This window comes from Tripterygium wilfordii, chromosome 7, assembly GCF_013401445.1.
Source record: "Tripterygium wilfordii isolate XIE 37 chromosome 7, ASM1340144v1, whole genome shotgun sequence".
Lineage (NCBI taxonomy): Eukaryota > Viridiplantae > Streptophyta > Magnoliopsida > Celastrales > Celastraceae > Tripterygium > Tripterygium wilfordii.
This window is the reverse complement of record NC_052238.1, coordinates 15,613,302-15,629,261: the sequence shown is the minus strand read 5'-3', so window position 1 is coordinate 15,629,261 and position 15,960 is coordinate 15,613,302. Positions and strand designations below refer to the sequence as shown.

At 36.8% G+C, this 15,960-nt stretch overlaps 1 protein-coding gene and 1 pseudogene across 1 annotated transcript; one reads left to right on the top strand and one right to left on the bottom strand.

The window, feature by feature from the left end:
* Positions 1-727: 727 nt before the first annotated feature.
* LOC120001902 lies at positions 728-5,426 on the bottom strand (annotated as a pseudogene).
* A 4,671-nt stretch (positions 5,427-10,097) lies between these two features.
* Positions 10,098-15,554, top strand: LOC120001903 (BEL1-like homeodomain protein 7). Its single transcript, XM_038850423.1, has 5 exons — positions 10,098-10,827; positions 11,348-12,286; positions 13,239-13,618; positions 13,728-13,788; positions 14,447-15,554. Exons 2-5 carry the CDS (start codon positions 11,387-11,389, stop codon positions 15,149-15,151), a joined length of 2,046 nt encoding a protein of 681 aa, XP_038706351.1. The 5' UTR covers positions 10,098-10,827; positions 11,348-11,386; the 3' UTR covers positions 15,152-15,554.
* The last annotated feature ends 406 nt before the right edge of the window (positions 15,555-15,960 follow it).

Below are 15,960 nucleotides of genomic sequence, written 5' to 3'. Positions count from 1 at the left end.
CTAATAGCTCACTCAATACCACCAAATTTATTGTCGAGATTTGGGGCCCCACCCATTCGAACCAGTCATAATCAGTGACAATCACAGTTTGGATATGAGTTGACTTAAGCTCTGTTCACCAAACGACCCTATACCGTAGGCGGTACCGCCCTACCAGAAAAAGCTACCGAATGAAGCTTTTTTCATGGCGGTTGGGAAGCTTTTTCTATTATTTTTTAAATGTGGGACCCATGTGATCGCAGATGCTTAAAGTTAAATTTTTTATTTTTATTTAAAAACTATGGGACCCACCTATTTTAAAGATTTAAATAATATTTATTTAAATTAAATTAAATCCTTAATAAACTACAGGTACTATTGTATTTAATTTTTATAAATATTTTATTAAATTAATAGCACTAATGAATTATTAATCCTTACAATAGTTTATATTTATCCATTTATAATTATATATATTTAATTATACTTATTCATTAATCTATTTATATAATATATTATAATATTATATTACAATTTAAATATTAAATTAAATAATTATAATTTTTACCTAATAAATTATACTTATAAATTAATAATAATACAAATAAATATACTTCACACAACCTAATGGCTAACAACTTCATCAAACGTCTCATATCTTATTTCATAGTTTTAAGCTTAATTTTTTTTTTCGTAATTTAACAACGTTAAAAATCAGCACAACCACTCTCCCAAACACACACTTCAAATTAAATTCTAATTAAATTTCCGTAGTTTGAGCCTGTAATGCTCGAGTTCTTACAAAGTAACTTCGTCAACTTCTGCTAAAATGCATGAATTTCCAGCTTCAAAAAAAAAAAAAAACCACTGTTCTTGGATCAAATGATATGAACTTCTCTTTGCTTGCTTATCTTTGTGGTATAAAATTGCTTGTTCTCAGACTTTTGTGAGAAATCTTTTTACAAGAGAAATGGCTGATGCATCACCACCTATCTCCTCAAAAACTACCAAAACATTATCGTTTGGCTTCAACCAAGACCTTGGAACATGGTACCTGAAAATGGAAGCAACAACCTACTTGTTCAAGTTTCAATCATACAAACTATTGAACAAAAAGAAGAATTTCAGAAAGTGTTACCATTTTTGAGTCGGATGGCCGCAACGAGATTGACACTTGATCGCAGGCCGGAATGTACCAGTATAACTGCATTTAGTGCAATTTCCATTAGCAGAGAGAGTCCAGTATCTTCCTATGCTCTGTCCATTGATCCATGCTTGACCCTTCCTCATGCTTCTCATGTCCAAAGCCAATGGCTCGTCTCCTTCTGGTGCATCCAAGTGAGCCTGCAAGTTGAGTTCAATTGGCAATGTCATCGTTGTCCAAATCGGTGCATGGTGGAGAATAATTCATAGATATATAGCTGTGTTGATCGTACCTTATACCATGTTAGTGGCCGTTTTATCAGCGCTGGCAATGGCCGTTGTCTCCATTCAACTGAATCAGGAGAGCCTAAATTCATGGCTTCTCCTTTCAGGCCAACCTTTGCAAAGAACATTCATGTGATATTACAATGATGTGGTTACTCGATGAATGAACAAAAGCATATGAACATATTTCAATAATCGCGGACCTTGTGTGACCATTGTTGCTGAGACAAGTCCCTCCTTCCCTTGTCTAGACCGTCCAGGAAAATTGGTCCTAGGATTCCTGTTTTCCACGTCTCAAAGTGTGCACCCATGTTCTTCATCCACATAAATAATAAAAGATTTTAAGTTTTACGCTTGAACGGATAAAAAGTTGCTTGGTAAATTTTTGCATAATTGGTGTTATACCAAGGATTCTATCAGATTCTAAGAAAATAAATTAGTGTAGAAGCAGGTACTAACCGGCAATCCCACAGCGATACTGAGCAGTGAAATCTTGTTCCTCCCAGAACGTAGATTGATGCTTCCCGTAAAAGTAAAGCTCCTGCTTTTCCGAGTTCCATATGCAGATCCTTGATCAAGAGCACAACACCACATAATTATTTAAGAGTGTGTTTGGATTGAGGGATTTGGGGGTCTCTCAACTGATTGACAAGCAAGTTATGAACCAATTTTCATGGCTCTCTTGGCAAGAGCATGAATCCCAACATATACTCTACCTGAAAGATGTCGATTAATAAACACATGCATGGCATGCCCTGTTGACCGCACAGAGAGTGTGGGGCGTCGGCCTCCGTGAAGAAATGATTCTGATGAACTTACATCAACACTGGACAGAATTTTGATCATCACTATTTTTTCACCGATATACTTTAAAATTAGGAGAAAGAAATGGTTATATCATATTACCTGGTTGTGTACCATAGATAGTCACTAACGTCTCTGGTGAGATTCAACTGTTCCAGGAGGCCATTCGACGTGATCTTGGGGGCACTACCAACTGAAGATATGCCTTCACTGAAGGCCTCCCATGAGAGCAACTTTGTCTTTGTCGGCAGCATTTGAATTTTCGATTTTCTGACTTTAACCTGCAAACGAAGAGAAACCAAATATTCATCATCTCAGCCCGCACGAAGAAAAAATAGTACGAAGAATTAAGCGAGACACAAAATTTTGAAGCTCCCAATATGTCAGTTATTAATTCCCCAAGTCTGTACCAGTTTGGTTTAGAACTTATGTTGGCGTGGCGACATTAAAGGGAAGGTCAACTATAATTATGGGTCTATGACAGTAACCATTACATGCGGTAACAATATTAACTAAACACGAAAGAAGAATTTGTGGAAACAAATCAATAATAACTTTTTATGCTGTCTTATCATTGTAAAAAAAAAAAGAATTAATTACTCTTCTGCAGAACAAAAAAATAAAAGAAGAAAAGGATTCACTTACTTCGGCAGTGTTGAAGATGACATGCTTACAGTCTTGAAGGATACTGATAGACCAGGGTCGCAGTTTGTAACGTCTTTTATTGAAAGTCACCCTTGCAGCTGACTTCGGATTGTAGTTTGAGAGAAAGGCTGCACAGCCACCTGAATCGGAAGAGAATGCGTGTGCCTGGAAAATGGTAATTAACAATGAGAGGGTAAAATACAAGGAAGCCTCATCGAGAAATTCCATTCAACAGCCACTAGTATGACCTTCAGTGACCAAAATCAGCTGTTTACATTGTAGACTGTATCTATAATCTATACATGTACAATTCATGAACCCAAACTTACTAGAAAGGTTGATCGAATTTAGATTAATTATACTCACAAATGCAAGCACACTTTAATATGGATTTGAAAACAAACCTGCTCATAGTTCCCCAGAAGTGTCACTTCAGGATCTGCAGAAAGCAAAGCTTTTTCACATAACTTAACAGCTTTATGGAATTCCTTCAAGTGGCTGTATTTGGGTTCCCTTATTAGTCCTGTCACATAAGAATGCTGGCACTATGAGCCAAAATCCCAAAAATATATGTCAATATGAGAGGGCTCGGATCGTTCACCATATTCATCAATAGGCGCATCATAATCATAGCTGGTAGTAATGAAAGGGCCTCCAGCCGTTCTTCCAAAGTTGGTCCCTCCATGATACTGCAGAAAACAATAATTACAAAGGCTATTTTTTTTTCCAATTATAAATAAAAGACATGACACTACAGGCCCGATTGGTTACCCTTGTTTTGTAATAGTAATGGTATTCATATTACAATGACAATGTTTGGTTTATAGCAACAAATGCAAAAGGGATTAAACTGTCACTGACCATGTAATAGTTGATGAAGGATCCTCCTTTCTGTATGAACCTGGCCGCTGCAAATGCTAAATCTTCAACCGGTCGTTTGTAAATTGGCCCACCAAATTCTGTAAACCTGAAACAGATTGAAAGAGCCACTCAGTATGTTTATGGTACAGAACATTTAAAGCTTACAGTGGTAGGAGATCAAAATACCAGCCAGTCCAAGCCTCAGTCCACATTGTAGGTTTGTAAGGTTTGTTTGGAGTGAAATAGTCACAATAAAAACCATTGCACGTGTTTATCTGTCGCCAAAATTTATAAAACATGCCTTCGACTTTATTATTCTTTGACTGTAAAATCAAATAAAGGGTTCTCACATAAAATTTATAAATTTTATGGCAGAGTACTAATCTGCTTACCATCGGGTCTGGGGCATCATCTTGCTTGCACATAGCCCACGGAACCCCAGTATTCATGGAAACAGCCATTTTTGCAGCCCAAGTCATATATGCATAGCCATCATTTCCAAATGCCTCTCTTTCAGGCTGATATTCATTCTCAATCTGTACAAAAATATATATATATTCCAATGATAATTAAGTAAACTGAATTAGAATTGCTGCGTAAAGTATGGCATCACTGTCTCTTTGAAAGGGTTTATGTACCAGAAATGACAAGAGCAGATACCTGAGAGAGGATTATGGGGCCACCTTGAGACTGAAACAACTTCTCATTCTTCAACATTTGAACAATCTTTTGAGTAAATTTTTCCATTGCTGACTGCAAATACCAAGGTTGTAGCTTTCTAATTATTAATATCAAACAATCATCTGAAAATTTACAAGTGCCACTAGATTATAAAGAAAACATTGGCTTATTATTGCATTAAGAGAGTGATGGGGGGAGAGACCTTGAAAGGCTCATTATCTGTTCTAAAGCTTATGCCTGGAACATACTTCAACCATACAGGGAAACCCCTGAAAATGAAAGAAAGGACAAGAATCTCAAGAACATGAAAACACCCAAAAAAAAAGCTATTCAAAGTTTCAAACTATGTGAAAGAAATGTAGACATACCCAAAATTCCATTCTGCACAGATATAAGGCCCAATGCGAAGATTCACATAGAGCCCCACTTTATGGACTAATTTGATGAATCGAACCAAATCATATCTCCCCTCAAAATTGTACTAAAACACAAAAAATGATAATGGCAACAGAGAAAAAAAAAGAGAGAAAAGAACACAGAAGTCAAGAAAATGAGGAGAAATCACAATACATTGCCAAGAGAAGGTTCATGGACATTCCAGAAAACATAGGTATCTACAACATCCAAGCCACCATCTTTGGCCTTCTGTATAAGCCCTTCCCACATCTGCACAACATTTTCGTATTGTTTTACTCTCAAACCCATCAAAAGATTACACATTGCAAAAGCATTTTGCAGTCCCAAAAGGTATTACCTGTGGTGTGCTCCTTGGATAGTGAATGGAACCAGAGAAGAGAATTCTTTTCTGCCCATTAATGATAAGAGCCTTCCTGTCATAGGTAACATTGCCCTTTGTCAACTGGACAAGTAGAGATGCCCATATACATAGAAAGAACCAGTTGGGTGCTGAGTTTGCACCCATTTTTTTATCTTGAGAGAGGGAAAAGGTTTTCAGGAGTGATTCAAGTGAGAGAACAAAATGTGGAGTGTATAGAGAGAGAGATGACTATTAATGATGGGAAGAAGAGAAAAAACTCAAAAAGAAGGAGAGGGACAAGTGGTAAGAACAGGTGGTGATGGTGATGTGGCCTGTCTGTGCGGCAGAACAGATTCTCATCAATGTTTATTAATGAGCACAGGAGTACAGGACATTAAAAAAAAATGGATTTTTTGGGGTTTGAAACTCAAGTTAATGAAACAATCATATATATATATATTTATATATATATAGATATACAGTAATATCTGTAATATATATATATAGAGAGAGAGAGAGATAAAAGTCAATGTTGAACTTGACTTCTACTGTATTTTATAATAGCTAAACATGAATCCCAGAAAATTCGTGATGAGAATAGTAGAATATCATTGATTTTTATTTTCTGATAATACCAATCACGCATGGAACAAAGCCCAACCTAACAACCCATCAAGCACTGCTTAGATGGTCCAACTTCAGTAATGATTTTCATTCATGAAAAAGTGATTATTTGACTTTAATGTAATTGAAAACCCACTTGGGATTTGTCACATGGGACTGTAATTTGGGCATTTTTTTTGGAGGTATCCCAAGCATATCATGCTTTTCAAGAACATTGAGGTTGTCATTTGTCAATGAAATCTAAAGCAAAATAGAAAAAGAAACTGGGGTTGTCAAGTGTCACAACAAAATGTGCAAAATGAGGAGAACCTAGCCCCAGAAAACACGTCTGCAATGTGTGTTTATATGTTAGAGTGATGTGAAAATCTAGTCTTTAGGCATGACTTTTTTCCCAGTAATTTGTTTCCTAGTTACTCTTATCCCTCATATTCTTCAATCTTCAACAGGCAAGACAAAAGGAGCGAGACCGAGAGCGATCAGTCGTGGAGAGAAATGACGGAGCGTCTCACGCTCACAAGCACAGGTCAGTCGCTTGTTGAAGAGGCGGCTTCTTCACTTTAACGGCAAATAGGCTAAATTACTGCTCATCCTCACAAAGCAAATTATCCACTACCCGATTTCATCCCTAGTTAACACACGGTAGTTTATTAGTCTCCTTGGTTGAGTCCATTGAAACTTACTGCAAGGGCCACTGAAGTACTATGTAGCTTTCTTCAACTCACCAATCAAGTCTTGTCGAATGTTGGCCCATGCATTATTGTCGTACCCTAATAACCCAACAAATCCACAATTTTCATCTGCTTTTACATTTGTCACAGACAAAATATAAGGCTGTAAAATTAGCAGAAACTGAGTAATGTATGAATGTTACTGCAAAATTACCCGATGCATCCTGTGGAAGGATAACGGGCTGGTGCTCCACGAGACCATCATGACCACACGGCATGGGTTGAGCTGAACCAACACTTTTTGTCTCTCAGTTGGAGGGCCCACCAAAAGCAAACACAATTCTAACGGGCTATGTAATGTGGGCCTAAAAAAGTTTTTTTATTGAAGGGCCCACCAAAAAAGCAAACACAATTCTAACGGGCTTCATAATGTGGGCCTAAATTTGGGCTGCAATGGGCTTGTGCCTCTAATAATATGTCAGATTATCCTCTTTATTTTCCATTGAAGGCCCACAATGCAAATATGCCAGTTATCTTTTCTTTTTAAGAATAATGATTGAGATTTGAAAATATGACCCACATTTCAATCTGAATCAATGTGAAGTGTCAAATGTTAATTGTGTGTTCTACATGTGTATTTATAACCAATAATTATTTCACATGTTCTATAAATTTGAAAGGAAAATATGTAGTATCTTATTTTGGGGCTCTATAATATTACTCGTCATTTTATGTCAGAAAACGAAGGGCGAAAACTCTATATATCCTAATAATCTTTTCTATAACCGTTCATAACAATATTACATTATCTAATTATATTAAATTTCGTTATTACATTGTCTAATTACATGTTATAACTGAATTTATTAGGGATACGTAGTACTTCCGAACAAAAGGTGGCATGTAGATATGTATGGTTAAGTGTGAATCTTGGGTATATTGATTCAATTAAGGATTTTCCCTCTTCTTAATTTTCACGAATCCGAATAGACAATGTTCTCTCCCTGACAAACATAAATTTCAATTGAAAAAAGAAAATCCTACGTCAAACAAACGTAATCCGTTGGGGCCTACCTAGCTACAAAGGCGTCATGTTTTTAATTATACAAGTTGCATGTTCCTTTGGATTTGGGCTAAATGAAGTAGTTAGTGTGTATTGCATTTTTTGACTTGCATTGCAGGTTAAAGGTATTGTTAAGGAGTGTCCTAAGACGACGACTAAGGATTCCAATAGCATTTTCCCAAGTTATATATATATATATACACACACATCATTTCTCTTATAAAGACGCCTGTAAATTTTCAAATATGTGGATTTATCATCTTAAATGTTGGATACGACCAAGAACTAAGATTAAAGATGATAAAAAAAAAATAAAAATGAGTATACGGTATACATATGGGTTGAAGCCCTTTAGGCCATCCACAGCAGAAACTCTTAACAAAAACTCTAAATTTACAGTAAAAGTACACTTTTCACAAATTTACAGTTTCTTTTACAATACCACCACACAGCAGTCACTCTAAATCATACTCTAAATAATTTAAATATTCATTTCTATAACACTTTTTATGATTTAATATTATTAATTTTCTAAAATTATATATCACGTAAATGGTTATAGTATTTATTTTATTCAATATTTTTTATTTTTTGTGTCAATAAGATTTAATATGTAATTTGTTGAAATCATTAAATTAAAAAAAATGAACAAAAAATAAAGTAATTGAGTGTGGCAGCGTGTGCTACCAAAGAGGTAAAATATATAGAAGGAAAAAAATAAAGTATAAAACAATTATAAAAAAGTTAAAAACTTTAATTGTTGCAAGACCCACATCAATAAAAAATTCTCATATAATCTACCGTTTGCTACAGTTGCACAATGAATGTAGAGTTTTACTGTAGCACACCAGAAATTTACAGTTCCACTTGCAGTCACTGATGTAGAGTAATTTTTCACTAAAGGACAAAAGTGAGACTCTAAATTTGGAGTCCAGTATCGGTATCCCGCTTCTGCTGTGGGTGGCCTTAGGATGCCTACCTATTGGTGATGTCGATTGTTGGAAACAACGACTCAATCGGTCAAATCTAAACTAGTGATCGTTGGTGTTGAATTTGGCTTGAGGAGGTTGGAGGAATTTTTTGGGTTGTTAGTTGTTTGAAATGGTGGTCAGATGGTGATTAAAAAAAAAATTCAGATGCGGAACTAAATTATCAATAAAAGGAAAAGAAAAAAAAACAAAGGAGATAGCAAATTATGAACAGTAGTGTTAGGTAGTCCATATAATGATAGTTCACGGGAGTCCAAGCATCTTAAACGAAATTTTAAAACTTAACTCTCAAAATACATGTTCTATTTTTTAAAAAAAATACATATTCGAAATCAGCACATAAAACTATTTTTAACAAAATCAAATGTCGATGAGTTTTATCGGGTGAATATTAATTCCATTATTTTTTCAATGGAATTTCAAAACAATTGATTAAGAACTAAAAGAATGAATTGGGCGTGGTTTAAAAAACAACGATCTCTAGCTAGCAGCCTAACATAGGTCTTGCAAATACATACATGCATATATATATAGACACACTGTGGTTGTATGTGGAGCCCACAAAAGAGAGAAAAAAATAAAGGTCCTAAACCATACAAAAATCATAAGGTGCATCATCGTCCACCAATTTGTTGTTTTTCATCATAATTGAAGAGGGGGCCATTAGCTTGTGTAGAGTGAGAGACCACTACTTTACACCATAATAAAAAGAGAAAATGACCCTATTTGATTTTAATGACCAAATTAGACCATCAGGGTAAGAAATTCAAAAGGATTAGACCACATAAGAATTTGGGAATTTCTTTTTCCATATAAGAACAAACAAAAGACAGTCCCAGTCTAATTATTGCCGTCCATATTTGGAAGCTATTTTGAAAAGCAAGTCAAGATAAGAATGCTAATAATTAAATACCCAACATGGATTTACATCAGTGGCCGTAGATTCAGGATCCGAATTCACTTAGGGGTACAATTAACGAGCGAGGGATTAAGATAATTACTCGTAATAGTTTTAAGCAATAAAACTTGGATAGTTGGTTTGGAATTGATTGATTGATTAGAGATTGGACTACTAAGACTTAGAAGGTAGGCTCATACAATTAGTAGTTGGACTAGATCGATTGAGGGTTCGAAATATTTTGACTGATGGCCCTTTTAACTAAACGTGTATAGAAAATGTTTATTTGCTCATGATAATATATTTGCTTTTAATAAATTAAGAAGAAAAATTAAGAATAAAATTACACAAATTGGGTTAGCTTATGAAAAAAATAAAATAAAAATTGAAGCAAGTATAATTTTGAGCCGAGTCGAGTCCAGACTGTCAAAATGTTTGGCTTGGCGGCTCAATTTGATCATAGGCATTCATAGCCTTCATGGCTCATGACACTGAAATATATAATATCTAAAATTAAAGGGGAAGAAGTAGAAATACAGAAAGTACATGGCCCAAAAACCAAAGACCCAAAAGTAGTTAGCACAAAAAGACAAATACAGTGATGTGGGCACCTAATTGTGCGCCTCTTGCATTTAAAAAAATAAATTAAACATATAAAAAAACAAAGAATATAATATGATATTATATGGTGGATATTGCAGCAGAACCAGACCTCCATGCTTAGAGAGGATCATGAGAGAGAGACAGCCACAGAGAGAGGAAGTTGGAAGGTGTGTTTGGGAGATAGAGGTTTAAGAGAGGGTTTTAGTTTAGGTCTACCAACTGGTAGTTAGAGATTGAAACTCCTTAACCAAACACACCCTTCAACAGCCAGCCAAACTAAGAGAGAACCAGAAAGCCAAACCATACACAAGTCAAGCACCAACTTCCTGACATGGAAGTTTTAAGCAAGAACCCACCACCCAAAGCTAAAAGCAAATGAAGAGAAAAAATACCCACATCATATGATCAAAAAGATGAAACTAGAAAGATAGAGAGAGGGTTATCATTTCCTCTTTTTTACAGAGAGAAAGTAGTGTAAGTGTGTGCGTGGGAGAGAAGATGCTCACGTGGGGATTGATGGAATGATGGATAGAGAATCAATGATTAGAAATAAAAGAGAGGAGCAAGAAAGTGAATTATTCATTGCTCTTTTGAATTCTTGCTATTTCCTTTTTCATAATTTTGTATAATAATTTTTTTTAGAACCCATTATTTTTTGTATTTGTGGGTATTGTGTTCTTGTTTCTTGTTTGTATATGTGCATGTAATAGTCGGAAGAAAAGTGAAGTGTGGAGTATTGGGATCGGAATTGTGCATCAGCGGAGATCGGGCGGTGTCTTTGAGATTTCCTGTTCCCCAAAACACCCACAAATATTTCTGATTTCCAGGTATTTTTTTATTGCTTATTTTTCTTCACTTTTATCTTTCTTCATCATCTTCAGCTTCTGTTGTAAGATTCTGAACACAAATGTTAATTTTTTTTATTATTTTGTTTCAATTCCCATGTCCCCCAAGTGCGCTTGGAAGCAGATGATGATTGATGGTAATCATAAAAAGTACAGATTACTATGTTATGGATATCTCCGGGACTTACAGATTCTGGGTTTTTCTGTTTCTCTGTTTTTTGTTTTTCAAGCCAAAAGCTTCATTTTGAAGTTCTAATTGCTTTCCTTGTTGGATTAGGTAGGAGTTATGTTTTGAGGTGAATTTGTAGTCTCTGTAATGTGTAAATTCAGTGAGAGTTTCAGATACCCATGGGAGTTCAAGACACCAACCTTGTTATCCTAAGCTAAAATTGTGTTAAATTTTGCTAAATTATAGAACATTTCTTTATGTGAACACAAATTAGTAATAACTGGAAGTTGTTTTCTATGGAAATTTGAGTTTATGGAGTGATATTGTAATCAGATTCGAACAAGGGGGTAGGAAAGTTTCAAGAAAGAAGAGATGGCCACATACTACCCTAACGCAAATAATGAGAGGGATGCAACTCCAATGCTCTATTTAAGGGAATCTTTGCCTGTTTCATATCCAGAGGCACCAATTCTTCCTGGTAATATGATGATGTATATGAGTTCTGGGTCATACACAGATGCACCAACTGGGAATCCTCAGCAGTCAAATAACTTTATTGAAATGCATTCCGTGGAAGCTTCAAATTCTACTGCACAGCACCAAAAAATCTTGCCAAATCTTGGAGGTTCAAGAATGGGTGAGCATGATTTTAATGATTGGAGGGATGGGAGAAATGAGATGCTGGTTATGCACTCATTAGCTGCACCTGCCAACCTTCTTCATGATGGACAGAATTTGCAGGGCCAAGGATTATCTCTCAGCCTTGGCACACAAATCTCATCTGGAATTCAAATGCCTTCCATTCCTTATAGAAATCCAAACTCTGGCTTTTCCCCATTCTTGGGCCGTAACCCTTCAATTACAGGCGAAGAAGGTAGCAGGAATGCCTCTTCCAGAGAGGAGAATGCTAGAAATGCTGAATATATGCCAACTGGTGTTCCTGGTGGTAGTCAAGACTCAAATAAGGGAGATTTAACTCCATATGGAATGTCAAATATGGCAAGGACTATTCCTGGCTCTAAGTACCTCAAGGCAGCTCAGGAACTACTGGATGAAGTTGTTAATGTACGAAAAGCTCTAAAGCAGCCCAATAGAGAGAAGAACCAAAGTTCACATGAGCATGGGGATAAGAGTACCAAGGAGGGGGACGGAGACTCAAAAAACGTGGCTTCAACAGAAGAATCTGACAATCTCTCTCCAAGTGAGCTTTCACATGCAGAAAGACAGGACTTGCAGAATAAGTTGTCTAAGCTTTTATACATGCTGGATGAGGTAAGAACATCATGCTGTAGTCTCCCGAGCCTCTTCTCCTGGCAATCATTTTCTATTTTGCATCTGTATGTTACTGTGACAATGAAGTGGACCATACTGGATGCAAATAAAATGTTGCATCTCAGATTTTACTTAACAAAACTTCAGTCTCCTCCTGTTACGATAATTTCCTAGTGGTTACAGCATTTGCAAAACTCTCTTACCATCAACATTGAGATCTGAATTCTGTTCTAATTTTTGCTTTTTTGAACTGCACAATGTGCATTTCTGTGGATGTATTAATGGGGAAAAGAAAAATTATGTGCGTGGTTGCCTATACAACTTTGCTGTTTGGCTGATATGAGAAGGGACAAACTGTTCCTGATTGAATCCATGATTTCTCTGTTGTCCCTGGTACTGTTGGTGTTGATTCCAGAGTCATATAGATGAGTTTGGATGTGAATTAGGATGATTTCACTTGGAATACTTGAATTTACTGCTTGTTCCGTGAGAAGAAAGCTAAGCAATTGAGATATTTTACAACAGTTACTTTCTTCCAGCATATTCAAGATTTCAATCTTTCTCACCTTTGCCTCGGGGAGTTTTAGGAGTCTCAGAGGCTAGAGAAAAGGGTCCTTCCTTTGTTTTGATTTTTAAAGTGTATTCAATACATTTCATTGTCTTGGCACTCTGTCTAATTTTCCATGTGAGATTTGTTTTTCATTCTTTTATGCTTCAATCTCCAACTAAAGATCTTGGTCTCTCGGATTTAAGTTGAGCTGAACTTCCAATTGTTTTGTTGCGTATGTGAACTAATATCCTTGAATAAATGATTTCAGTTATCAGGTAAACCACTTGCAATCAATGCTGGGATTCCCATTCATGACTTTCTATTTTTGATGAAAAACTTTCTCACCATAATATTTAGATTTATAAATCATAAGGTATGATAACGATTCTTTGATTGTCACAGGTTGATAGAAGGTACAAACAATACTTTCATCAGATGCAGATTGTAGTTTCATCATTTGATGTGATAGCAGGATGTGGTGCAGCTAAACCATATACTGCACTTGCCCTCCAAACTATATCCCGCCACTTTAGGTGTTTACGTGACGCAATTACTGGCCAAATCAAAGCAGCCCGTAAAAGCCTTGGTGAGCAAGACGACTCAGAAAATGGTAAAGGAGTTGGAATAGCTCGCCTCCGCTTTGTGGATCAGCAGCTCAGGCAACAGAGAGCTCTTCAGCAGCTTGGTATGATGCAACAACACACATGGAGACCACAGAGGGGGCTGCCAGAAAGCTCAGTTTCAATCCTCCGTGCTTGGCTGTTTGAGCATTTTCTTCATCCGTAAGCATCACAGCCTTTTATCTTTAATTTTTTTAATATCGCAACTTGTCCATGCAAGGATATCTTAGTACTTCAATTAGACTTACTTGCTGATCCTGATTCTTAGCAGTTACCCAAAGGATTCTGATAAGATTATGCTGGCAAGGCAGACTGGACTGACGAGAAGTCAGGTATGAATGGTCTAAGCATATTCTCTAAAACTTACAAGGTTTGTAGGTGAGCTGATTCTTTTGGCAGAGTTTTGTATGTCTGCTTTGATGTTTAGGACTTCAATATTACAATACGGAGGAAAGATGATCGGTTGTGCTGTTGTGGGATACTGGGATGGATAGCTTGGAATGTCGTGAATAAGTTCATTTTAGGATAAAATGACAGCTCTCTAGGAAAGAAATGGAGCCTAGTTTCTCCTTCTGTATGCGATCATTCCAGAGTAACTTGAAGTCTTGAATTGAATGTCAGTTTCTGTTAAAAATGGCATGCACCAGTTCTTTTACTGGATTTGTGATTGAATTGCCAGTTGATAGTGGAGAGATTTTATCCTGCAATCCTAGGTTCCTCTAATCAAGTTCGTTCATGCTAGAGAAATTCATGAATCATTTACCAGCAATATTTGCTCGTTAGCTAATTTTTCATGTATGTAACCGATGTGTGAATGATGCTTAGTGTACAGATAAGGTACAGAGGGGAAAAGGAAAAAGTATATGATGACTGCTTGATAAGAACGTTATATTCCTTGAGATTTTTTTTCCCTGTTCAGTATGTGTTTGTTAAATGTTGCTGCATGTCAAGTTTGTGTAATTTGATTTCATAAACTGTTGCATTGCTCAGGTCTCAAACTGGTTCATTAATGCAAGGGTGCGTCTATGGAAGCCCATGGTTGAGGAGATGTACAAAGAAGAGATTGGTGATGCAGAGATGGACTCTAATTCTTCTTCTGAAAATGCAGCCAGAGCAACAAAGGGTGATGTGAAGAACTCAGAGGATAGAGGAGGGGAAGAACTGCAACAGAGTGCAAGTTCAACAGCCACTGACAAATGCAGCCAAGGACATTTGATAGATTCTAAAACTGACAATGTTCCGGACGTTGAAATGGCCGGATCAACTGCAAGAATTGATTTTCAAAATGTGATGCAAAGAGAAGTTGAGACTGAATATGGGTTACTGAAGTCAAGAAACAATCAAAGGGTCGCCATGGACGACTCTAATATCTTCCCTGATGCCATGGTTCATCCTCATGGGGGCAGTGATAGGTTTATGGCCACGGCAGCTGCTGCTTATCACATGTCAGAATTGGGGAGTTTTGGTGGTGGAAGCGGCGTGTCTCTAACGTTGGGTTTGCAGCATTGTGAGGGTGGCAGCTTGCCCATGGCCGGTGGCAGCCATCACAATTTTGTGTCCATGAGAGGAGACAACATTTACGGTGCTCCAGCGTCCTCAATTGGGACAGAAACTACAGATTTTGAATGCATGAATACTGGGGATCGGCAGCAGAGGTTCAGTTCATCTCATTTCTTACATGATTTCGTAGCGTGAAAACGATGGATTGCAGATTGACATGACTTCCTGTTATTATTTTTGAGGAGAGAAGGAAAGGGAAATTGTTGATGGGGATCTAAATCTTTCCAACTCCTTAGAGAATATTCATCTTGCATACAAATGCAGAGGGGTGGGTTATGGTCTTCTCAATATTAACTGAATATAAAATACAGTTGTAATATAGCAGGGAATTAGTTGGAAGATCAAAATATTTGTAAGGATACTATACTTTGTATTTTTTTTTTTTCTGTATGCTGAGGGGAAATTGTATAAACAATTTGTAATCAAGGGAGAAATGGGCAGTTTGGAATAAGGATTGTGGGTAACAGGTTACTAGGTATACTGGTAATGTCCTATAAGACAGTTATTTAGTTGTCTTGCTACCTGGGATTCTTCAGCATTTGTAATTGTAGTTTAATTTTTGCTGCCCTAATTTCACAGGTGACAGCAGAGCTCCCTTTCAGGGTCTGAGCAGCAGCTCTGACTACCTTTTGTTTCAAGGAAAACCATACAGAAAGAGAAACGTCTAGTTTATAGGGAGGAACCACTTGGCAATTACCTAGTTGGTAATCTCACTAGTCACTATTACTAGTTTATGGGAGGAACCACTTGATGATAACCCAGTTGGTAATCTCTCTGGAGTTAGGGCCTAAGATGCCCGAGGTCGGGAGTTCGAACTTCGAACCAACAGCTGAGATATTTTCTTGTGAAATTATGGTTTCGTGGGCTTGTCCCATTACCAGACTCTACGACATAGACCTCATCGAATCAGCTCAGTCTTACTTGTCGTCAAAGTGGTGTTTGCT

Bases quoted from the DNA above. Each gene is read 5' to 3' on its own strand.
- LOC120001903 (XM_038850423.1), top strand. From the start codon at position 11,387: ATGGCCACATACTACCCTAACGCAAATAATGAGAGGGATGCAACTCCA. The intron at 12,287-13,238 runs GTAAGAACATCA...TGATTGTCACAG, and splicing joins TTTTATACATGCTGGATGAG to GTTGATAGAAGGTACAAACA. The intron at 13,789-14,446 runs GTATGAATGGTC...TGCATTGCTCAG, and splicing joins CTGGACTGACGAGAAGTCAG to GTCTCAAACTGGTTCATTAA.